This window comes from Polypterus senegalus, chromosome 13, assembly GCF_016835505.1.
Source record: "Polypterus senegalus isolate Bchr_013 chromosome 13, ASM1683550v1, whole genome shotgun sequence".
NCBI classification, from domain to species: domain Eukaryota; kingdom Metazoa; phylum Chordata; class Cladistia; order Polypteriformes; family Polypteridae; genus Polypterus; species Polypterus senegalus.
The window spans coordinates 88,767,193-88,789,456 of NC_053166.1; the positions used below are offsets into that span (position 1 = coordinate 88,767,193).

The 22,264-nt window shown below is 41.7% G+C and overlaps 1 protein-coding gene across 3 annotated transcripts in view; it reads left to right on the forward strand.

Moving 5' to 3' along the window:
• The window catches only part of LOC120542530 (receptor-type tyrosine-protein phosphatase H-like), a 123,031-nt gene that overhangs the window by 62,957 nt on the left and 37,810 nt on the right, over window positions 1–22,264 (forward strand). For all 3 annotated transcript variants that reach the window (XM_039775057.1, XM_039775056.1, XM_039775054.1), the window contains 6 exons: window positions 1,890–2,150; window positions 13,875–14,150; window positions 14,275–14,368; window positions 18,134–18,178; window positions 19,199–19,280; window positions 19,376–19,466. In XM_039775057.1, the coding sequence (XP_039630991.1) occupies window positions 1,890–2,150; window positions 13,875–14,150; window positions 14,275–14,368; window positions 18,134–18,178; window positions 19,199–19,280; window positions 19,376–19,466 (849 nt within the window). The remainder of the gene's footprint in view (window positions 1–1,889; window positions 2,151–13,874; window positions 14,151–14,274; window positions 14,369–18,133; window positions 18,179–19,198; window positions 19,281–19,375; window positions 19,467–22,264) is intronic.

Here is a 22,264-nt window from a genome sequence, read left to right on the forward strand (position 1 = left end):
CCACTGGCGCCCTGTGCTTTTCGCAGATGAGTGCAGGTTCACCCTGAGCACGTGTGACAGACGTGAAAGGGTCTGGAGAAGCTGTGGAGAATGTTATGTTCACTGTAACATCATTCAACTTGACTGGTTTGGTGGTGGTTCAGTGATGGTCTGGGGAGGCATATTCATGGAGGGATGCACAAACCTCTACAGGCTAGACAACAGCACCTTGACTGCCATTGGATATCGGGATGAAATCCTTGGACCCACTGTCAGACCCAATGCTGGTGCAGTGGGTCCTGGGTTCTTCCTGTTGCATGACAATGCCCGGCCTCATGTGGCGAGAGTATGCAAGCAGTTCCTGGAGGATGAAGGAATTGATACCATCGACAGGCCCCCTTGTTTGCCTAACCTAAATCCAATAGAACACTTCTGGGACATTATGTTTTGGTCCATTTGACGCTGCCAGGTTGCACTTCAGACTGTCCAGGAGCTCAGTGATGCCCTGGTCCAGATCTGGGAGGAGATCCCCCAGGACACCATCTGTCATCTCTTTAGGAGCATGCACCCCCAAGACGTTGTCAGGCATGCATAAAAGCATGTGGGGGCCAAACAAACTACTGAGTACGAGTTGCTACAATGATATTTTGGCAAAATGGACTAGCCTGCCGCATCATTTTTCACTTTGATATTTGGAGTGTCTTTGAATTCAGCCCTCTGTAGGTTGATAATTTTCATTTGCATCAAATGGTGTGGCATCCTTTTGCTCCTAACACATTACCAGTCCATATCAGTATACATAGCCAGCAGGATTTTTTTTTTCCATTGAGATCCGATGTGTTTTCAGAGTGTTCCTTTAATTTTTTTAAGCAGTTATATATATATGTGTAAGAGGAAGATGGCACCACTATAACATGTTCTGAGAGATTCTGAGTTATTGCCTTCTGTGTTGTATGACAACATTTAAAGGTTGTCCTGTTACTTGGGAACTGCCTGGAGTGTACACTGCTTGTGTTACAATTGTGAATTGTTTAGTTATCAGCTATGACAAAAGTTTTTCAATGTTTAATGTAGGATCCTAAAAATCTGGCATCTGGGAGTCGTGTAGTTGAAGGGGAATCCTCAACAACCGTTAAAAAGTGCCTGCAATTAGATAACCATACAAGTTTGCTGGACTGAATTGATCTCCTTTCATTTGTCAAAATATCACTTTAAACACATGCATAATCTCTGTGATCCTTTGAAACCTGGTTCAGTTTACAATATAATTTAGGAAGCTGATTTTCAATGTTAAGTTTTGTGAAAGAAATGAGTTTCACTCTTAGTTTAGGTGAGAGAATGCCAAACCTTTTTGTTAGAAATACCAAAAGAACCACAGCAAATTATATGAATGTGAAAAGGTGAATTCCATTTTGCAAATGCAACAGCTGTTTTAATATACTGTACTTCAACCCAAGTTAGTCCAATACACGTTCTATACATGGTGCTCCAGGCTAAACAATATTACACTTTGATCAGTTTTAATTATAAAACATTTCACGCAACTTGAAAAGGTGAGTTTCTTTGTATGTCTACAGGTTGTGTCTTTGAGATAGGGAGTTAATAACATGATCAATAGAAGAGGATATCATCAAGGAAAGTTACACAAGGTAAAAGTTTTTTTTATCCTGTGCACAGAATAATCTCCCCAAAGTTAAATAAATTATAAAATGTTCTATTACAGTTTAAAGAGGACCAAACATTGGTAAGCTTGATGCTGTATAGATTATGGAAACCCAAATCTTATCTGTGGCACGGTATTGATGTCTTTCCTCTGGATTGGAAATGGAGCACAGCTGGGTGATGGTAGTTCACCTCACAAGCCCAGTTAAGAGTAAGCATCCTCACTGCAACATGTTTCTTTTCTTTAGAACCTCTACCACCAATTGCAATTGCAGTAAAACAAAATGGGACCACCACTAATGTCACCTGGGGTAAGCCAACAGGCTCAAACATCAGCGGCTTCTTCCTGAAATATACAAATCGCACTCAAGAACTATCAGAAGCTCAAAACTTCTGTCAGTTGACAAACCTAACTTATGGAACAAAATACAATGTGTCTATGTGGAGCTTTGTTACTGTGGATGAGTTACTGGAAAACAGTTCTGTGCAAGGAGTGGAATTTGTTGTAGGTGAGCTTCTTGCCCTTTAATTAAATGTAAGGTATTGTTACTTGAATAGTGTACTTAGTGTCACTGAACTTGTTTTGTTTTCTTCAAAGTTAAGTGATGGTGCTAGTTTGAGCTCACTGCATGCTTTTCAGTGTAATGTCTTTCATAGTTCCTCTTTTGTGTCTTGATAATGTGTGAGAAATGGATCGTGAAATATACAGAGAATGAACTTCAGTGTGACAACTGTCAGGTATGCCTTGTGTTTCTCTTTTTATCTACTTCATGACTAAGGTTTTAAGAAACTTTAGACTTTTGTGTGTGCCTACGCCTACATTTCTAGTCTAGGCTGGCCTGCAATCCTTTTGTCTCCTTTGTTCTGTTCTGTCTTCTTTGTTTAACAGGTGATTAAAGCCAAGTGCATTTATATACTGCAATACTACGTTTCATCCATTTTGTGTATTTATTTATCAAGTCGCAGGGCCAAAAACCACTTCTGGATGCATTGGATTCATGAGCAGGGCATTAGTGCATAAGAAGGTACACATACAAACACATACTCACTTGCACTGACAAGGGGCTAATTTAAAGCTGCCAGTTAACTTAACCTGCATGTCTTTGGAATGTGGAATTAAGCAGCAGTTTCCGAGAGAGAGAGAGAGAGAGAGAGAGAGAGAGAGAGAGAGAGAGAGAGAACGAACATGCAGACTTCACACAGACAGAGACCATGAAATTCCAAACCAGGGTTCTTGTGCTATGACACAATAGCTTTATCTAATTTGGAGTAACAAACATGATAAAAGGGTTGTGAAGCCTCCTGAAAGCTCCTCAAGCAGACCCAGACATTCATTGACCTACCTAGAAATTGCCTAAACCCACCCTGCTGCCAGCCCCCAAATAACTACCTGCAGACTTTGGACTTTCCAAGCCAAAAATGGGAAGCTGGCTTTAACTGGCCAAAAATAGCGTAAATATAAAAAAATGCCTTGCAAGGGAAAGTTAATCCATATACCTCAGGCTTGCTGAGGCAACCCAAAAGAAGTATTGTGAGAATTTATTTACAAATACAAAGAGAAGCACAATAAGAATTTAAAAAAGGAAAACAAGGCAAAAAGCATTTGGCAAAAAAGGCAGCCCAATGCTAGCAAGTCCAAAGAAGATAAATTACCAAAGAAAAATCTAGGAACAGATGCAAATAATCCACAACCAGAAATATCAAAGAAAAGCAGTACTCAAACTTAACGATCCACTGCCTGGACCTCAATATAAAGCAGAGGGAGGTATCAGCCGCAATGATTTCTGGGTAGCTCTGCCTCCTTGGGTTTCAACCACAAAACACAAGAATATAGTGCATAAATCTATACTAATAAAAGGCAAAGCCCTCACTGACTCACTCACTCACTCACTCACTCACTGACTGACTCATCACTAATTCTCCAACTTCCCGTGTAGGTAGAAGGCTGAAATTTGGCAGGCTCATTCCTTACAGCTTACTTACAAAGGTTGGGCAGGTTTCATTTTGAATTTTCCGTTGAAATCATAACTGGAACCTATTTTTTCGTCCATATACTATAATATACATATATATATCCCGATCTACATACTCTCAAATAGACAAACCACACACCATGGTGCAAAGGAAAAGGCTATTTAAAATTTAAATAGAACTTGAACAGATACGATAGTTCATAATATCCAGGCAGACTTGCACGTAAGAGCGGGAGTCATCCGTTTTAACAAGCAGCGTATTGCACTGATACGAAATAGCCTGCCCATTTAATTATTTAGGAATGGATAAATAAATTAAGATTTTGTACAAATAATGTTTTTCATTTTTCTTCCTTGATGAATTCTGGCACCCCCAGCAATAGTTGCTCGCACCCCAAAGAGTGTATATATATATATATATATATATATTGTCAACGGCACCCGGGCACAGACAGGCAGACATCTTGTTTTGCACAAACCACCACACGTTTATTTACACTATTTACAAATTATGGTCACAAAGACCCAGAACAATGGTCACAAAGACCCAATCCACGCCGTGCACAGTACCCCAAACACTCAAAGTCCTGGCCACAATGCCTTTCTTGGGACGCCTCCACACTCCTCTTGCCGTCCTCCTTCCACCCGACTCCAGCCCTGAATGAAGGGAGACGGCCCTTTATAGCTGACCGGATGAGCACCTGGTGTTCCGGCAGTTCTGTTGGCGCCCCAGCGTGGCGGAAGTGCCGGCTGTCCTCCCGGCTGCTCTCCGGGCGGCGTCACAAATCTTCCCCCCAGCACTTCCTGGTGTGGCAGGGCGCTGGGGAAACAAGTCCCAAGGCATTGGGCGCTCCTGGCGGTGACCACGGGCTCCTACAGGAAAGGCTTCCATGCCCTTGACCCGTGGTCCCCAAAGCAACCCGGAAGGCGAACCCCACGTGATCCAGGCAGGGCTCTGACCCTCTTCCAGTCCATCCTGGCGCCCCGGCGGGTCATGGCCCCTGGCATCCCTGACAGTGCCCCACAGCCAGCGAAGACCACTCGTGGGAAAGAGCGCCCCGTCCCGCGAGGGCAGCAGAGTCCCGAAACGGGTCCCACCCGAGGCTAGCCGGGGTCCGGCCCCGCACTCCTAGCAGGGACAGGGGCGGAGACACAATCTGAGCACCAACCCATGGTGCATCCCTGTGCCTCGCACAGGTTGTGCTCCCCCCTTTTACCGGCACCCGGGGCCTCCTCGTCGGCACCCCTCCGAGACCTCCAGCGCCCCTTTGTTCCGAGCCACTCGTTCCCCGTAGGCTCCTCCAGCCGTGGCGCAGCTGCGCACCGCAGAGAGATCATTCGCTGACGGCCCGACATCAGAGGGCTGTTCCGCCACGAAGGGTTCCTTCAGCCCGCCGGGTCCGTCCCTACAAAGAGAACACAGGGGCAGAACCGCTGCCAAAGCACCCAGCTCGTGCCATGCGGGCAGCGCTCCCCTCAATCACCCGGCACTTGCCTGATCGGCACCCTCTCCGCGGCTTCCGTGTCCCTCTCGATGATGGAGTCGTCGGCACCGCCTGCTCTCTCTCTGCCTGCCTCAGGGATTCCCTCTGCTCCCCCAGAGGGCAGCCAGCCATACGCGTGCACCCATCAACAGCGTCTCACCATATTGGAGGAAGCAGCACCCAGCCGCTTAATCCTCCCTTTACTCTGGGACGCCTTGACGGTACGCGACTTTGTATTAACAAACACAAGCCCCTTTCCCGTCTGCGTCCCTACAGTACAGCGCGAGGCCGCAGCCAACTCGGGGCGGGCGCTAGGACCCGGGGCACTAAGCAGCCCGTGTCCATTCTGCGTCCTCTCGGACTCCCCTGCGCGCGCATACAGCCTTTAGCGCCGCACTATTTGTTGGAGGGCTGCTTACCGAAACTGCTCATCGTTATCACAGCCATTTTCGGCAGACCCTCCCAGTTGCTGTACGGAGTCGGCTGTACTCACCAAATCCGCCGTACCTCTCCGGCTGGAGATTCCAGCGCCGCGCCGTCCCGCTGTCAGTCGAAACTTCCGTATGGTCGCGAGCGCCTTCTTCTCCAGATCCCGCACTGCAGCCCGGAGGGCACGTAGCAACTGTAACACACTCTGCTCCGCAGGCTGAAGGCACGCCCCCAGCTCCGTCAGAGCAGCCGGCAAGGACAGAAAGTTAACCGACGCGAGCCTACCTGTACGTCAGCCTCCGACGTCGGCCACTTCCTGTGGGCCCTCTCCTCTGGCCCAATCGGGTCTCCCCCCGGTCCGTGACGAACGTTCCTTGGTCCCGCCTCTCTTCGGTCATTGGCGGGCACCCAAGACACACCGTCCAACCGCGTGCCTGTCAGGGGGAGGGACATCCGGTCCGCGGCCATCTTGCCTCCCTTTTCTCGGCGTCGATATGCCGGCCGGCAGCTCTTTTGTTGCCAGCAGTCTTCGAGACGTAGCGTCTCCTTCTCCGCAGCCTTCGCGGCTGCCGCCGTGCTGCCAGCGCCCTGCAGACCGGCATGCGCCCGCCACCGATGTGAATCCGGGAGGTCCCTGCCTGAGAAAGAAAGAACATGCCCGGCCCTCCCGGGCCGGGCTGCCACTAGGCAGGGGACTCACCTTCCCGGACCCGTCCAACCGAGGACACCTCCTCGGCGAGGCTTCTTCCGACGCCATGCCGTCTCGGCCTGCAGCAATGGCACGATCCCTGGAGACCGCTGCTCTCCAGCTAGGCATACCGCCCGCCGTGTCAGGAAGTATGGCCATCAAAGCGGACCCTGGCGGTCCGTGGGGTTTTTCTCTCCAGCGGGGCTGTGTGCACGCAGCACCAGCGAGTGGGTGGTGTCCCCTGCTGAGCCCGGCCGTCCACAACAAATTTATTTGTTGCAGGTCCCCGCCTTGCAACAGGCGGAGCATCCTGCCGGCGCCAGATGTCCAGCGGCACCCGGGCACAGACAGGCAGACATCTTGTTTTGCACAAACCACCACACGTTTATTTACACTATTTACAAATTATGGTCACAAAGACCCAGAACAATGGTCACAAAGACCCAATCCACGCCGTGCACAGTACCCCAAACACTCAAAGTCCTGGCCACAATGCCTTTCTTCGGGCCGCCTCCACACTCCTCTTGCTTCGTCCTCCTTCCACCCGACTCCAGCCCTGAATGAAGGGAGACGGCCCCTTTTATAGTTGACCCGGACGAGCACCTGGTGTTCCCGGCAGTCCTTCGTTGGCCACGCCCCAGCGTGGCGGAAGTGCCGGCTGTCCTCCCGGCTGCTCTCCGGGCGGCGTCACAAATCTTCCCCCCAGCACTTCCTGGTGTGGCAGGAGCGCTGGGGAAACAAGTCCCCAAGGCATTGGGGCGCCTCCTGGCGGTGACCACGGGCTCCTACAGGGAAAGGCTTCCATGCCCTTGACCCGTGGTCCCCAAAGCAACCCGGAAGGCGAACCCCACGTGATCCTCTTCCTCTTCCGGTCCCTCCTGGCGTCCCGGCCGGGTCATGGCCCCTGGCATCCCTGACAATATATACAGTGGAACCTCGGTTTACGGCTTACTTGGTTTACAAGTGTTTTGCAAGACGAGCAAAAATTTTTAATAAATTTTGATTTGATAAACGAGCGATGTCTTGCAATACGAGTAGTACGAGTACTTTGTCTGCTGAGTGTTATGTGATCACAACTGAGCTGATGGTTCTTCTCTCTCTCTCTCTCCTTATCTCGCTCGCTCGCCCAGCACGTCTCTCTCTCTCTCTCTCTCCTTATCTCGCACAGCGCGTCTCTCTCTCTCTCTCTCTCTCTCTCTCTCTCTCTCCATATGTCGCTGGCTCGCTCGCCCAGCGCATCTCTCTCTCCTTATCTCGCTTGCCCGTCTCTCTCTCTCTCTCTGGCAATCGTCTCCTATTCTCCGTCTGAGTCTGTGTGCCTTACTCATATAGTCAACATCTGTTTACACAGTACTGTGACTGCATTGTGACTGTGTGTGTGTGCGCTGTGAAGTGCGAGTCCCCATCTTGCTCCCCAAAACACAAAGCTGAGTCTCTGTACTTTAACACTAGCTTTTTTCAGCTTGAAACAGCAACAGTGCTGTTATTTATTGTACCGGGATCTTTATAATGTTCCTTGTATGACCCATTGACGACAGGTGCTTATAGCATGTCTGCGATCTTTTTGGATGCGCTTATACGGCGAACTGCTACAGCGCTGGGAGACTGCGATTGCTTTGGGCCGCTCCTCCGCGTGTTGTCCCGTTGGGTGGAATCCCACATGAGTTTAGAAACTCACACCAGCCATGATTCTTTATAAAGGTAAAGTGCAGGTTAATTTGTATTATGTATTTTACTTTATATTTTGTATTAATCATTTTTATATGAATAGTTTTGGGTTGTGGAACGAATCATCTGAGTTTCCATTATTTCTTATGGGGAAATTCGGCTTTTGATATCTGAGTGCTTTGGATTGCGAGCATGTTTCGGAACAATTATGCTGCAAACCGAGGTTCCACTGTATATATATATATATATATATATATATATATATATATATATATATATATATATATATATATATATATATATATATATCAATCAATTAATCAACATTTATTTATATAGCACATTTTCATACAAAAACATGTAGCTCAAAGTGCTTTACTAAATGAAGAATAGAAAAATAGAAGACACAATAAAAAATAAACATAAGTCAATATTAATTAACATAGAATAAGTAAGGTCCGATGGCCAGGGTGGACAGAAAAAACAAAAAAAAAACGCCAAAAGCTGGAGAAAAAAAATAAAATCTGTAGGGATTCCAGACCAAGAGACCACCAAGTCCCCTCTGGGAAATCTACCTAACATAAGTCAAACAGTCCTCTTTGTATTTAGGGTTTTCATGGAAGGACCTGATGATGATGGTCACGTAGACTTCTGGCTTTCAGTCCATCATTGTTGGAGCATCATGATGCTTTGAGTAGGTGGTGGTGGCAGGCCGCCACCACAAAGAAACCGGAAAAAGAAACAGAAGAGAGAGTAGGGGTCAGTATGGATTTTGGAGCCACTATGAATAGTTATTATGATGAATTGAACATACAGAGTATCAGTATTAAGTTAAAGTGAAGTTATAAAAAGGCCATGTTAAAGTAATGTGTTTTCAGCAGTGTTTTAAAGTGCTCCACTGTATTGGCCTGGCGAATTCCTATTGGCAGGCTATTCCAGATTTTAGGTGCATAGCAGCAGAAGGCCGCCTCACCACTTCTTTTAAGTTTAGCTTTTGGAATTCTAAGGAGACACTCATTTGAAGATCTAAGGTTACGATTTGGAATATAACGTGTCAGGCATTCCAATATATAAGATGGAGCGAGATTATTTAAGGCTTTATAAACCGTAAGCAGTATTTTAAAGTCAATCCTGAAAGACACAGGTAACCAATGTAGTGACATCAAAACTGGAGAAATGTGTTCGGATTTTCTTTTCTTAGTTAGGATTCTAGCAGCTGCATTCTGCACTCGTTGCAAGTGATTTATGTCTTTTTTGGGTAGTCCTGAGAGGAGTGCGTTACAGTAATCTAGTCGACTGAAAACAAAAGCGTGAATTAATTTCTCAGCATCTTTCAATGATATAAGAGGTCTAACTTTGCTATGTTTCTTAAGTGAAAAAATGCTGTCCTAGTGGTCTGATGAATATGCGATTTAAAATTCAGATTACAGTCAACAGTTACCCCTAAGTTTTTTACTTCCGTCTTAACTTTTAATCCTAATGCATCAAGTTTATTTCTGATAACCTCATTGAATCCATTATTGCCAATTACTAAAATTTCAGTTTTCTCTTTATTTAGTTTGAGAAAATTACTATTCATCCATTCAGAAATACCAGTAAGACATTGTGTTAGTGAATCGAAAGAGTCGGAGTCATCAGGTACTACTGATAAGTACAGCTGTGTGTCATCAGCATAGCTGTGGTAGCTCATGTTGTAACCTGAGATAATCTGACCTAACGGAAGCATGTAGATTGAGAAAAGCAGCGGACCCAGGATAGAGCCTTGTGGAGCACCATATCGGATATCATGTGTCTTTGATATGTGATTACCACAACTCACAAAGAATTTTCTACCTGCCAGGTAGGATTCAAACCAATTTAAGACACTGCCAGAGAGGCCCACCCATTGACTAAGGCGATTTCTAAGAATATTATGATCAATGGTGTCAAATGCGGCACTCAGATCTAAGAGGATGAGAACAGATAAATGGCCTCTGTCTGCATTTACCCGCAAGTCATTTACTACTTATTTATTATTATTATTACTACTACTAGCAAAAGTTAGACCTCTTATATCACTGAAAGATGCTGAGAAATTAATTCACACTTTTGTTTTCAGTAGACTAGATTACTGTAACGCACTCCTCTCAGGACTACCCAAAAAAGACATAAAGCTGCTAGAATCCTAACTAAGAAAAGAAAATCCGAACACATTTCTCCAGTTTTGATGTCACTACACTGGTTACCTGTGTCTTTCAGAATTGACTTTAAAATTTTGCTTATGGTTTATAAAACCTTAAATAATCGAGCTCCATCTTATATATCGGAATGCCTGACACGTTATATTCCAAATCGTAACCTTAGATCCTCAAATGAGTGTCTCCTTAGAATTCCAAAAGCTAAACTTAAAAGAAGTGGTGAGGCGGCCTTCTGCTGTTATGCACCTAAAATCTGGAATAGCCTGCCAATAGGAATTCGCAAGGCAAATACAGTGGAGCACTTTGAAATACTGCTGAAAACACATTACTTTAACATGACCTTCTCATAACTTCGCTTTAATTTAATCCTGATACTCTGTATGTTCAATTCATCATAATAACTATTCATAGTGGCTCCAAACTCCATACTGACCCCTACTCTCTCTTCTGTTTCTTTTTCCGGTTTCTTTGTGGTGGCGCCTGCCACCACCACCTACTCAAAGCATCATGATGCACCAACAGTGATGGACTGAAAGCCAGAAGTCTACGTGACCATCATCATCAGGTCCTTCCATGAAAACCCTAAATACAAAGAGGACTGTTTGACTTATGTTAGGTAGATTGCCCAGAGGGGACTGGGCGGTCTCGTGGTCTGGAACCCCTACAGATTTTATTTTTTTCTCCAGCTTTTGGCTTTTTTTTTTGTTTTTTCTGTCCACCCTGGCCATCGGACCTTACTTATTCTATGTTAATTAATGTTGACTTATGTTTATTTTTTATTGTGTCTTCTATTTTTCTATTCATTTTGTAAAGCACTTTGAGTTTTTTTTGTATGAAAATGTGCTATATAAATAAATGTTGATTGATTGATTGATTGTATACTGTATAAATATATGACAGCAACACTCATCACTCACAACAGTGACAAAACAATTACATTAACAATCATCTTACGTTATTTTCAAAATGTTTCCTTTTCTTTTTCATTACTTCTTTAGCACACTACTCCGCTGCAAAGCGCACTCACTCACTGACTCATCACTAATTCTCCAACTTCCCGTGTGGGTGGAAGGCTGAAATTTGGCAGGTTCATTCCTTACAGCTTCCTTACAAAAGTTGGGCAGGTTTTATATCGAAATTCTATGCGTAATGGTCATAACTGGAAGCAGTTTTTCTCCATTTACTGTAATGGAGAAGAGCTTCAAAGCCGTGGGGGCGGAGTTTCGTGTGACATCATCACGCCTCCCACGTAATCACGCAGTACATAGAAAACCAGGAAGACCTCAAAAAAGCGCTCAAGAAAACATGCATTATATAATTGATAAGGCAGCGAAACAATAAGAAGCGAGCGAGTGACATATACAACCATATTCATGAGTTCTGCTACTTCGGAAACAAAGCACGATGTAAACCTACAATTTAAATTAAGTTCATAGACAGGCTGCCGCTGGCGTTTGTAATTTAGTGCCTGCCCATATAAGGCCGTCCGTCAGCGGCAATCCAATAGCAAACTGCCACAGGTAAATATTCACGGGTGAAGGACTGTCTGTGCTTATGGAGAGGAAGATGAGATGGTCAGCGTGTTGTTTGACACAAACTCAGCGAAACTGCGAGAGAAAGTTTTAAGTGCCAGGACTAAGGTAACATTAAATAAAGCTATGGACATAGCACGAGATGGCACCAGCACAGCTGGGAACCTTCGATGCAAGTACACCGAGCGGCTCACGTGAACTGACACAGTGCACAGATAAAAAGCAACAGTTCCAAAGAGCGCTGAACAAAAACCGAATTACACAATTGAAAAGGCAGCAAAAAATATGAAGCGTCTGATAAGCATATTCATAAATGCAGCTACTGTGGAAACAAAGCACACGGTGGAAAAGTCAATGTCCCGCTAAAGGAAGACAGTGTAAAAAACCCGTCCATGCAGTGTGTCAGGTCTCAGATAAAGAAGAAGACGAGCTGTTTATTGATGCAGTAAGAAACGAATCGATGAATGAAACCTGTCATCTTTACAATGATTGACAAACACGGAATGTAACTTGAACACAACACATCCTACAAATACGAACCTGATTGAAAGAAATAATGATAATCAAATCCTTGATGACAGCAACACTCAGTAACACTCACAAAACAAATACTGTATATTGACAGTCATGTTACGTTATTTTTAAAATGTTCCCTTTTCTTTTCTACCTTTTTAACACACTACTTCTCCGCTGCGATACGCGGGTATATATATATGTATATATATATAACCCGATCTACATACTCGAATAATGGATACTTTATTCGCCATCAGTGATTGTTTTGGTAAAACCATACTCAGTGTATTCATTAGATGAACGGTAAAAAAGTAAGGGCGAGGGAGGATGACTCATTGAGGCATGCAGGCTGTAGTGCGCGTCAACTCTATCTGAATTGCGCATCACATTTGAAAAAATATATCTTTTCAAGTTCTATTTAGTCCATATGTGTCAAACTCAAGGGCCGCGGGCCACATCCGGCCCGGCGTGTAATTATATCCGGCCCGAGATCATTTTATATACTGTATTATTGTTATTAAAGCCGGGTATATGAAGCGCTGGTAACACAATAAACTACAGATCCCATAATGCAGCGCTTCAGCTGCCTTGCCGAACACTTACCACGTTAATCAAGTCTACCTTTTGATGCTGCAAGTTATTGCGAAGCTAGAGTTATTGCGCACTGAGTTTGCACGGCGCTTTGGTGACTTTGAAGAACAAAAAAAGTCCGTCTACATGCGGCTCGAACCTTGTGCATGTTTGGTAGCACATATCTGTGTGAGAAGCTCTTCTCAGTGATAAAGACTAACAAAACAGCACACAGGAGTCGCCTCACTGATGAGCACCTGCAATCCATCCTGAGAATCTCCACAACACAGAACCTCACACCAAACAGAAACGAACTTGTGGCCAAAAAAGATGCCAGGCGTCCAGCTCTAAAATGACATATGAGCAAAGACAACTGAATGATTTGATTTGTTATTGCACGTAAGAGCGGGAGTCAACCGTTTTAACAAACAGCGTATTGCACTGATACGAAATAGCTGTGTGTGTATATATGTAGATATGTATGTATATGTATATATATGTTTATATATGTGTGTGTGTATTCTTTTTCGTACCTTCTTTAACACACTACTTCTCCGCTGTGAAGCGCGGGTATTCTGCTAGTAATACATAAAAAGCAAAACTAACAGAAATTACATAACAACATGAAAAGCAATATTTCAAAACCAACAATAATAATAATAAAGCAGAAAATACACTTAAGCCAAATGTGGCTACTGTGCTGCCCCAAATTATGGCAAGTTGTTAATATTTTTCCCCACATTGTCATAAAGAAAGAATGTTATTAGTTTAGGTAGAGGGGAGTAATTGAAGCCCTTCAAAACTTTAACATCTCTTAAGTTTGTTTTCTATTGTTACTTATACATATTCTTCCACTCAGCTTATAGTGTATTTAATGTAGTGCACATATTGTCAAAAAGTCATATTGAGAGCTTTGGGATGGAAGCTGGTAAGACAAGGTTTTAAAAACACAACCTAAGAGGTTAGGGAGTGAGAGATTGGAGCCATTAGCAGGATCTCTATTTGTTAGATCTAATATTTTTGCTTCTTGTTTTCCAGGGTGCATTTTTCTCCACTATAAAACTAGCTTTTTGGGCAGTTGGTCATCACAAGTAATCTTATAACAGTGCCAGTGTATGCAATAAGCAGACTGCCTTTACTTACTTTGACATGTTCTAATTCCCTGGCATTTATTTATACTTTTCTTTTTCTTTTAGACCCTGCAATGATTTCTCAAATAATTTGCCCAAGTAACTTCGGTGAGACCAGCATATACTTGTCATGGTCAGTCCCAGAAGGAGAGTGGGACAAAATCGAAATGAATGTGTCCAGTGGAAAACAATACACAGTTCCAAAAATCAGCTGCACAAAAGAATGCGCACAAGAAATTGATGGACTGCTGCCAGCAACAAGCTACAAGTTCTTTCTGTCCACCATGTCCTATGGTGTAAAGTCTGCTCCGATGAAGATTGAGTGCTGGACGAGCATAATTGGTGGGTGCTCTTGTTACAGACATTGCAGGGTCCTCTTCCATTCACCATTTTTGTTTTGAGCTGCAGATTCCTTTTTGCAGCTGACAGAGCATCTTCTTTTCTCACACTTTCTTTGTCCCAATAGGTGTTGCTACTGGCACGACAGTCGCACTTCTCATTCTAATTCTTCTCATCATCATTGTTATCTTCATTCTGAGGCGATGTCGAGAACCTCCAAAGTATGGTCATTGCATTCCTCTAATTTTTTTATGATCTATTATTCAAAATTTCTTTCTATTCAGTTTTTCACATTCCACTGTACTTACAGATGCAGCCATTTAACATGAATGGTGAACACTGCGTTGTGTTGCAGTGTGCTGTCTGCAGCAGGCTGCACCTAATCATACCATTTCAGATATTTTTAGTAATGTGACTGCATTAGCTTGAAAAAAACACGAGGTGGAGCAGTGAAAGTGGTGTGCAACCAGGGAAGAGCTTATGTTGAAACACTGGCCAAGGAACAACAAGAAACTTTTCTTAAATTATCGAATTTCAGCTTAAAACTGTTACTTGTTCTGCATCTTGTGAATGTAATGTGCTTTTTTTCAGGCATTCATTCAGGCAGATAATATTGAAAAAAATTCTTTTGCAGAACATAATCCCACCTCCACCTTGAATACATCTGTCACTCCTACTACAGACCTCACTACCGTGACACTTCCCTCGTACATATCCTGTACCATTCTTACATACTTCTCTGCCACTCCCGACTTCCTCATACAATACCACAACTCATCTCTAGGCACCCTGTCATAAGTCCAAACAGACGCATTACAACTCCTTCTGGCCTTCTCAATACTTCTCCATTAACACAATTAAAGCAAACATTGCATCTGTAGTGCTCTTTCCCGACATTAAACCATATTGCTGCTCGTTAATCATCACCTTCCTTCTTAACCTAACTTTCACTACTTTTTCCCTTAACTTCATGCTGTGCCTCATCAATTTTATCCCCCTGTAGTTACTACAGCTCTGCACACCCCCTTATTCTTAAAAAGTGGTACCAATACACTTCTTTTCCACTCCTCAGGCATCCATTGACTTTCCAAGATTGCATTAAACAATCTGTTTAAAAACTCCACTGCCATCTCTCCCAGACACCTCCATGCTTCAAGAGGTATGCCATCTGGACCAACAGCCTTCCCTTTCTTCATCCTCTTCATAGCTATCTTTACTTCCTCCTTGCTAATCTGTTGCACTTCCTGATTCACTACCTCCACATCATCCAGCCTTCTTGCTCTTGTTCTGTTCATTCATCAGCTTCTCAAAGTACTCTTTCCTTCTGCTCAACACACTCTCCTCGCTTATGAGTATGTTCCCATCTTTATCCTTTATGATCCTAACCTGCTGCACATCTTTCCCAGCTCAGTCTCTCCGTCTAGCTAATCGCTACAGTTCCTTTTCTCCCTCCTTAGTGTCCAACCTCTCATACAACTCATTATACGCCTTTTCTTTAGCCTTTGCCACCTCTCTCTTTATCATCCCACAGACCACAGATCCTATGGTGTCTAATTTCATTTATTACCTTTATGTTGTATGAAGAGATATTTCAATTATTAAATTCACTATGCCACTTGACTTCTGTAAACATGGCCAGAGATATGCACAGGCTAACATCGGCTGTAGTCCAGGACCCAGGGGTTCAGGGGCCTTGAAATTATTCAAGTAAACGTGTTCCTTGATTTTAAAAGAAATATTCTAGACTGGCTGATACAGTCCTCTTTAACGGCTTTACTTGAGATAGTTGCACACATGCTGTCACCACTGAGTTGACTTGTCACCAGTGAACAGCTGCTAGTGGTGGAAGATGGCTGTTTGAATAGCTGGGTGATCTGAATATGGGTTGTGGGAATGTAAAGCATGAAAGAAAAGATGCAATTTCCCCTGGTTATAATAGTGACAGTTCTTCAGAACTAGATAGTGACAGCATTGTATATTCTAGTTCAAATGGTAGTCAAGCAAGCTGATGATTTTGCTCAAAGGATAAACTGTGACCTGACTTATGACAAGAGTGCTGAGTAACCTTGAAAAGGGCCTTCTGGGTCTCATCTATGGCACAGAGCATTAGGTTGTCTGTATAAAACATGTGTCTGTCTGTGTTGTTTTTAGTTGACTTCAAATCCAATGCTTCGTCTGTTTAGCATGTTAGATAGATAGATAGATCGATCGATAGATAGATAGATAGATAGATAGATAGATAGATAGATAGATAGATAGATAGATAGATAGATAGAATGAACTTTACTTGTCTCCAGGAGGACATTTGGCTTTTATAGAAACTCTTTAAATAAATAAATATGAACACATACACTATGCTCTGAACACACACCAGGATGACTAAAAAGGAAGAACATTTAACAAGAAAGTAAACTTCTGACTGGCTGTCACAGTCCCTGTGAGGCAGTGTGCAGATGTATTCCTGTTGGTATAAAGGAGCCCCCGTAGTGTTTCTTCACACACTTCTGCTAAATGATTTGTTAGCTGCAAATCCTCAGTGTTTGTGTGTCAGAGAGAGGATGTGCAGTATTTTTAATAATATCACTCAGTTATTAATTCTCTCCTTTGCTATTACCTCCAAGGGTCCCATAACTGAGCTTGCACTTTTTAATGATCTTGTGGGTCTTTTCTGACATGATGTTACCAGCCTAGCACACCGCAGTGGCCATCACAGAGTGCAAATATGTGCAAATATGATGAAATGAATAAATCATCTTTCTAAATGTAATGGTATCAATAGTATGCAGAATTTTATTCTATTTACTGCTATTATTGTTTCTATTTTAGCCTATTGTTTTTGCCCTCCCCACCATTTTTATTACAAGTTGGTGCCTTTGAAAGAGAAGTTTGGACTGCTATCTAAAAATAAACATTTTAATAAGGGAATGAAGGTTTTGAAAACAAATCACCTGCACTATATATATAGCTTCAAAGGATTAATTATTGATAATTCTGCTAGTAAATATCAGATATGTACTTAAACTTCAGTTTCATTAGTGTTTAAATGTTACTGACTTTGTTTCTGTCAGTTTTGATTTTAGTAAATACAGTTTTACTTTAAAGCTAAAAATCAAAATAGCACTCATGTTATTCATTGCAAAATTTTGAAAGAAATGCTTATTTGTTTACTATTTTGTTAAAAATATGAATATGTTAAAAGAGCTATAGTTATCTTTTTGCTTGACTCAAAACCCTAACTTCAAGAACAGAAAATGATAATTCAAGCCCTTATTTATGTAACTACTTTAGTGCTAAATGTCTTGCTGAAAAGTAGCAAGTGAACAAGTGGAATTCATTCCAATATTTGCAAATAAATTGAATTATGGTATCTTAGTAGCAACACTGTATTGACATTTACCATATTTAGATATTTTATAGGAAGCCAGGGTTGCATCCCAGATCATCCTTGCATGGGTGTTCTCCTGGTGCTCTGGTTTCCTCCCACAATCCAAAGACACGCAGGTTAGGTGGACTGGTGATAGTAAATTGGCCTTAGCGTGTTGATGGTGTGTGTGTGTGTTTGTTCTCCCTGTGATGGACTGGCACACTGTTCAGTGTTTGCTCTTGCCTTGCACCTTATGCTGGCTGAATAGGCTCCAGCAACCCCCATGACCTTGTTTAGGACTAAACAGGTTAGAAAATGACAGATCCTGATAGATATTCATTTTTAGAAGCATTTTGAGCACCATCTTTGATTCATTTGTGCTACCCAAGCATGTAACACAGTAGATTACATGAAAATACTGTGAGCGGAGGTTGTACTGTTCAGTTTTCATGGCTGCATCTGCACTGCATGTTTTTCTTTATTCTTTATTTAACAATCTGATCAGTTTCGAATTGTCCTTCTTCCCGAATTCCTTGCATTTTTCTGTCAAGCATAAAACATGTTTTTTCCATCTAATTAGTCTTCTAATGCAAAATGTATTATTTTATTTCTCCATATCCAGGCCATCTGGTTTCCCAATTAAGCACTCCGACAGTATGAAGAACAAGTAAGAAATGCATGGAATGTTTTTTGTCTTCTTGCTGGTAGCAGTGAAGGAGGGTTGTGACCTTTTCACTTGATGCAGTAAACAGATGATGCATAAACAGATGATGCCCTTTTTAAGGTTTATGGGATGGAGAGCAGTTTATTGTATATGGAGAATGTTTTTGTTGTATATGGAGAATGTTCTGAGTACCATAAGAGGCTTAAGCTGTGGGAAAGGCCTAGATAAATAATGTATGATGTAGTTCCAAATAAAAATGATAGTATTCCAAAATGAATAAAAAGTGCAAATATGCAGAAATTAAGAAATAGCTTTTGAGATATTCTTGTCACAATATTTTTCAAGTTGATTTGATGGAGCATACCTACTTCCAAATACAGTGAGGAAAGTAACATGCTGTTGTATTCCTTTGTTTTGAATTTTATTCGTTTCAGCAAATAAAATTAACTTTCTTCAGATCATTTAGTAAGTCAGCCAAATAAATAAAATCTTTTGTGAGTCCTACATTTGAAACTTCACATCATATTTTCACTTTCACTATAGCATAATGAAGATGAATATATTTTATCTTCCCTGCTAGTGCCAATATACTGTAATAGTGAAAATGCTATAGTCTTCCACAAAGAATTATGTTTAATACAGATTGTGACTTTGCAATAATATATTATGTTTATGTTGCTTAAAGTATTAAATACTTTCATTGAAAGTTCTCTCATTAATTCATCCCAAGTGTGGGTCATAGTAATGAGTGACTGGGATGGAATAGCAATGTTAGGAATGACATGTTGTGTAAAAAGTGAATCTGGAATTAGAAGTCCAGTTGAGAATGGCACAAAATAAAAAAAGATTAGTTGAATGATATCCTAAGTAAGACAGTTGTAACAAAATTTAGTCCCACCAGCTGGAGGTCTTCAATCGAGTAGGTTTCTGCCACATGTAATCACACACATGAAGAATATTCTTGCTGCTCCTTACAGAACCCACCCTGAAAATCTACACTACTTTTCTCTTTTTCTCTTCTAGGCCAATCACAATCAGCAATTTTCCCAGTCACTTCTACTGCAAGCATCGTGACACAGATTTTGGTTTCTCAGAGGATTATCAGGTACTGGATTTCTTTTCTCACTCACTCCATACAATTCCTATGCTTATACCCTTGTCAGTCTCCTCTTTTATTTTAACTTCTACCTCTTCTTTCAGAGTCTTCGTTCTGTTGGCACAAACCAGTCAACCAATGCAGCATTGCTTCCAGGGAATAAGATTAAGAACCGGTTTACAAATGTGTTGCCTTGTGAGTATGGTGACATCTAAATGGCTCATACACTCTCAAATGTTCTAGTGTTGTCTACAGTATACTCAGGAAAGAACATTTATGAGTTGGTTGGGAAATGCACCTAGCTGAAGGAAACTGTTAGCCTTGATTCACACATATATCCTGCAAAACTACCAATTCAATAATCACTCGGTACAGATAAAGCTAAAATACAAAGCAGGAATATCTCAACATTGGCCAAGGCTAGCTACTTCAACTTAGATATCTTACCAGGTGCTAGAAGCCATTCTACTCACGAGGCATCTCTGCCAGGATTCACTTACATGTCAATCTGATTTCAGATTACTTCTCCTGAAAGGACCACACTTCAGAATACCCTAGCAAAAGCCAGGAACAGCTACTTCTGTTGGGCTTTAATATCCTGATGGCTGCCTTTGAAAGGGCTACACAGACTAACAGAAGCCAAGGGTTAATCACTACCTCTGACAGTACAATACCTAAATGGACAGCTTGTTTTATTAACAATCATCGACCATTGCTAAATGTCAGTAAGCAACAGGACAACTTTAACATAGCAATACTCTAAACTATTTTAATCATTAATTATGTTTATTTGAAGGAGAAACTAAGTGTAAATGTTAGATATGGCAACATAACCACCTGAACCATTCAAATCAGGTTCACATAGCAAGCTTAGTTTCATGAGGCTATGGCTTTGATTGCTACAGTCTATGGTTTCTTAAACCAGGCCTGATGCTTGGGAATGAAGAGGAAGTCAGTAGATGTCAAAGTCAGCCTAAGTTGTCTTCTCTTTGGTAGCTGTTTCTCTCTCTCCTCCTGGTCTTGGAAGTTATGCTGTCTCTCTGGCAGTGCCTTTTTAAAATCCTTTCAATTTACAGGGTCTTGCTGACTGACCCTTTTCCCAATAAAACTCTGCCTTATTTAAGATATTGCATCAGTCAAAATTTGGGACAACCGATAAGTTCTTATGGTCTGGTTGACTGTTGATTAAGTTACTTTTGGCTAGACACAAAGCATGTTCATCTTAAAGTCCCAAGACTCCATTTTACATATTCTTACAAGCATACACATAGTAGTCACCATCTAAGCTTAAAATATATACTCTTTTGTTTTGTTTTTTTTTTGATTTTATTAAAATCAAATAACATTTCACACCTATAAGTCAAGTTTTACAAGACTTTGCTAGAAACAAATCAACCCCCAATGAGAAAGAGAGCTAAGCCAGCAGAGTATAACTTTAAGCTAGTAAAAATAAGTAAATAGATAAAGTAAAACTGCAGTGGGGTTGCGCCCTGCCCGGGGTTTGTTTCCTGCCTTGCTCCCTGTATTGGCTGGGATTGGCTCCAGCAGACCCCCATGTCCGTGTAGTTAGGATATTGCGGGTTGGATAATGGATGGATGGATGGATAAAGTAATAAATGAATAAAAATAGAGTAAATAAAAGAGAGAGAAAATCTGCTTCCTGAATTAAAATGCTTATTCTGAAATGTTATTGATTAGATCCTGCCAGGTTTTGAAAAAGTTTTGCACAGATCCTCTAAGTAAGAATTTGATTTCTTCCAATTTCAAATATTATATAACATCAGTTACTGATTGACTTTAAAGAGGAGATTTAGGATTCTTCCAGTTGAGCAAGATAAGTCTACGTGCAAATAGTGTAGTAAAGGCAACTACAGTTTGTTTGTCCTTCTCCACTTTAAACCCATCTGGAAGAACACCAAACACAGCTGTTAATGGATTAGGGGACATTGTGACACCAAGGTTGTCTGAAAGACATTTAAAGATTTTTGTCCATAATAATGCTAATTTGGTGCAGGCCCAAAACATGTGACCCAGTGAGATTGGAACTTGATTGCAATGTTCACAGGTTAAATCTTGCCCTGGAAACATTTTGGACAATTTTAAGCGAGACAGATGTGCTCAATAAAAGATTTTAAGTTGAATAATTTAATGCTTTGCACATACAGTATGGAGCTAGAGTGAATTCTGTGTATGACTGCCTTCCACTCCATTTCTGAAATGTTAAGTAAGAGATCCTTTTCCTGCTGTACTCTGGGATATTTAAAAGTAAAGGACTTTAAAATATTTTTATATATTATAGAAATGCTGTCTAAGTCCCCAAGACTGATCAATATCTCTTCTGGAATAGAAATAGGTGAGAGGTGAGAAAAATTGGGCAGATTTCATTTAGCAAAGTTTCTAATTTTGGAGATAGTAGAAAAATTGTGTTGATTGGGAACAAATTTTGGAGTGTAACTGTTCAGAGGATACAAATACGTTGTCTATGCAAGTGATTTAATCCCGAATGTTTTCCAGGCATTAAAAATGGCATATGTTTGAGAGGGTTGGAAAAGGTGGTTCTCTTGCAGAGGTGCCACAGATAAAAGCTTCTCTATCTTAAAATACTTCCTACATTTGTTCCATATTCTGAGTGAATGAAGGACAGTTGGGTTGTTAGTATATTGACGATAACTTGTATTTACTGGTGTACAAAGCAAGGAATTTAAAGAAGTGCTGCAGGATTTTACTTCTATTGCGGAACAAGCTAGTGTGTGTTCATCTATTTCTGTCAATGTCCAGGTTTTTATAGTTGTATGTTTGCTGCCCAGTAATAAAACTGAAAATTAGGTAAAGCCATGCCGCCTTCTGATTTAGGTTGTAGTAAGGTCGCCTTTTGAATGTGTGGGTTTTTTGAATTCCAAATAAATTAGGTTATGATTGAATCTAATGTCATAGAAAAAGATTTGTTAATGTACATGGGGATGTTTTTAAATAGGATCAGATGTTTCGGGAGG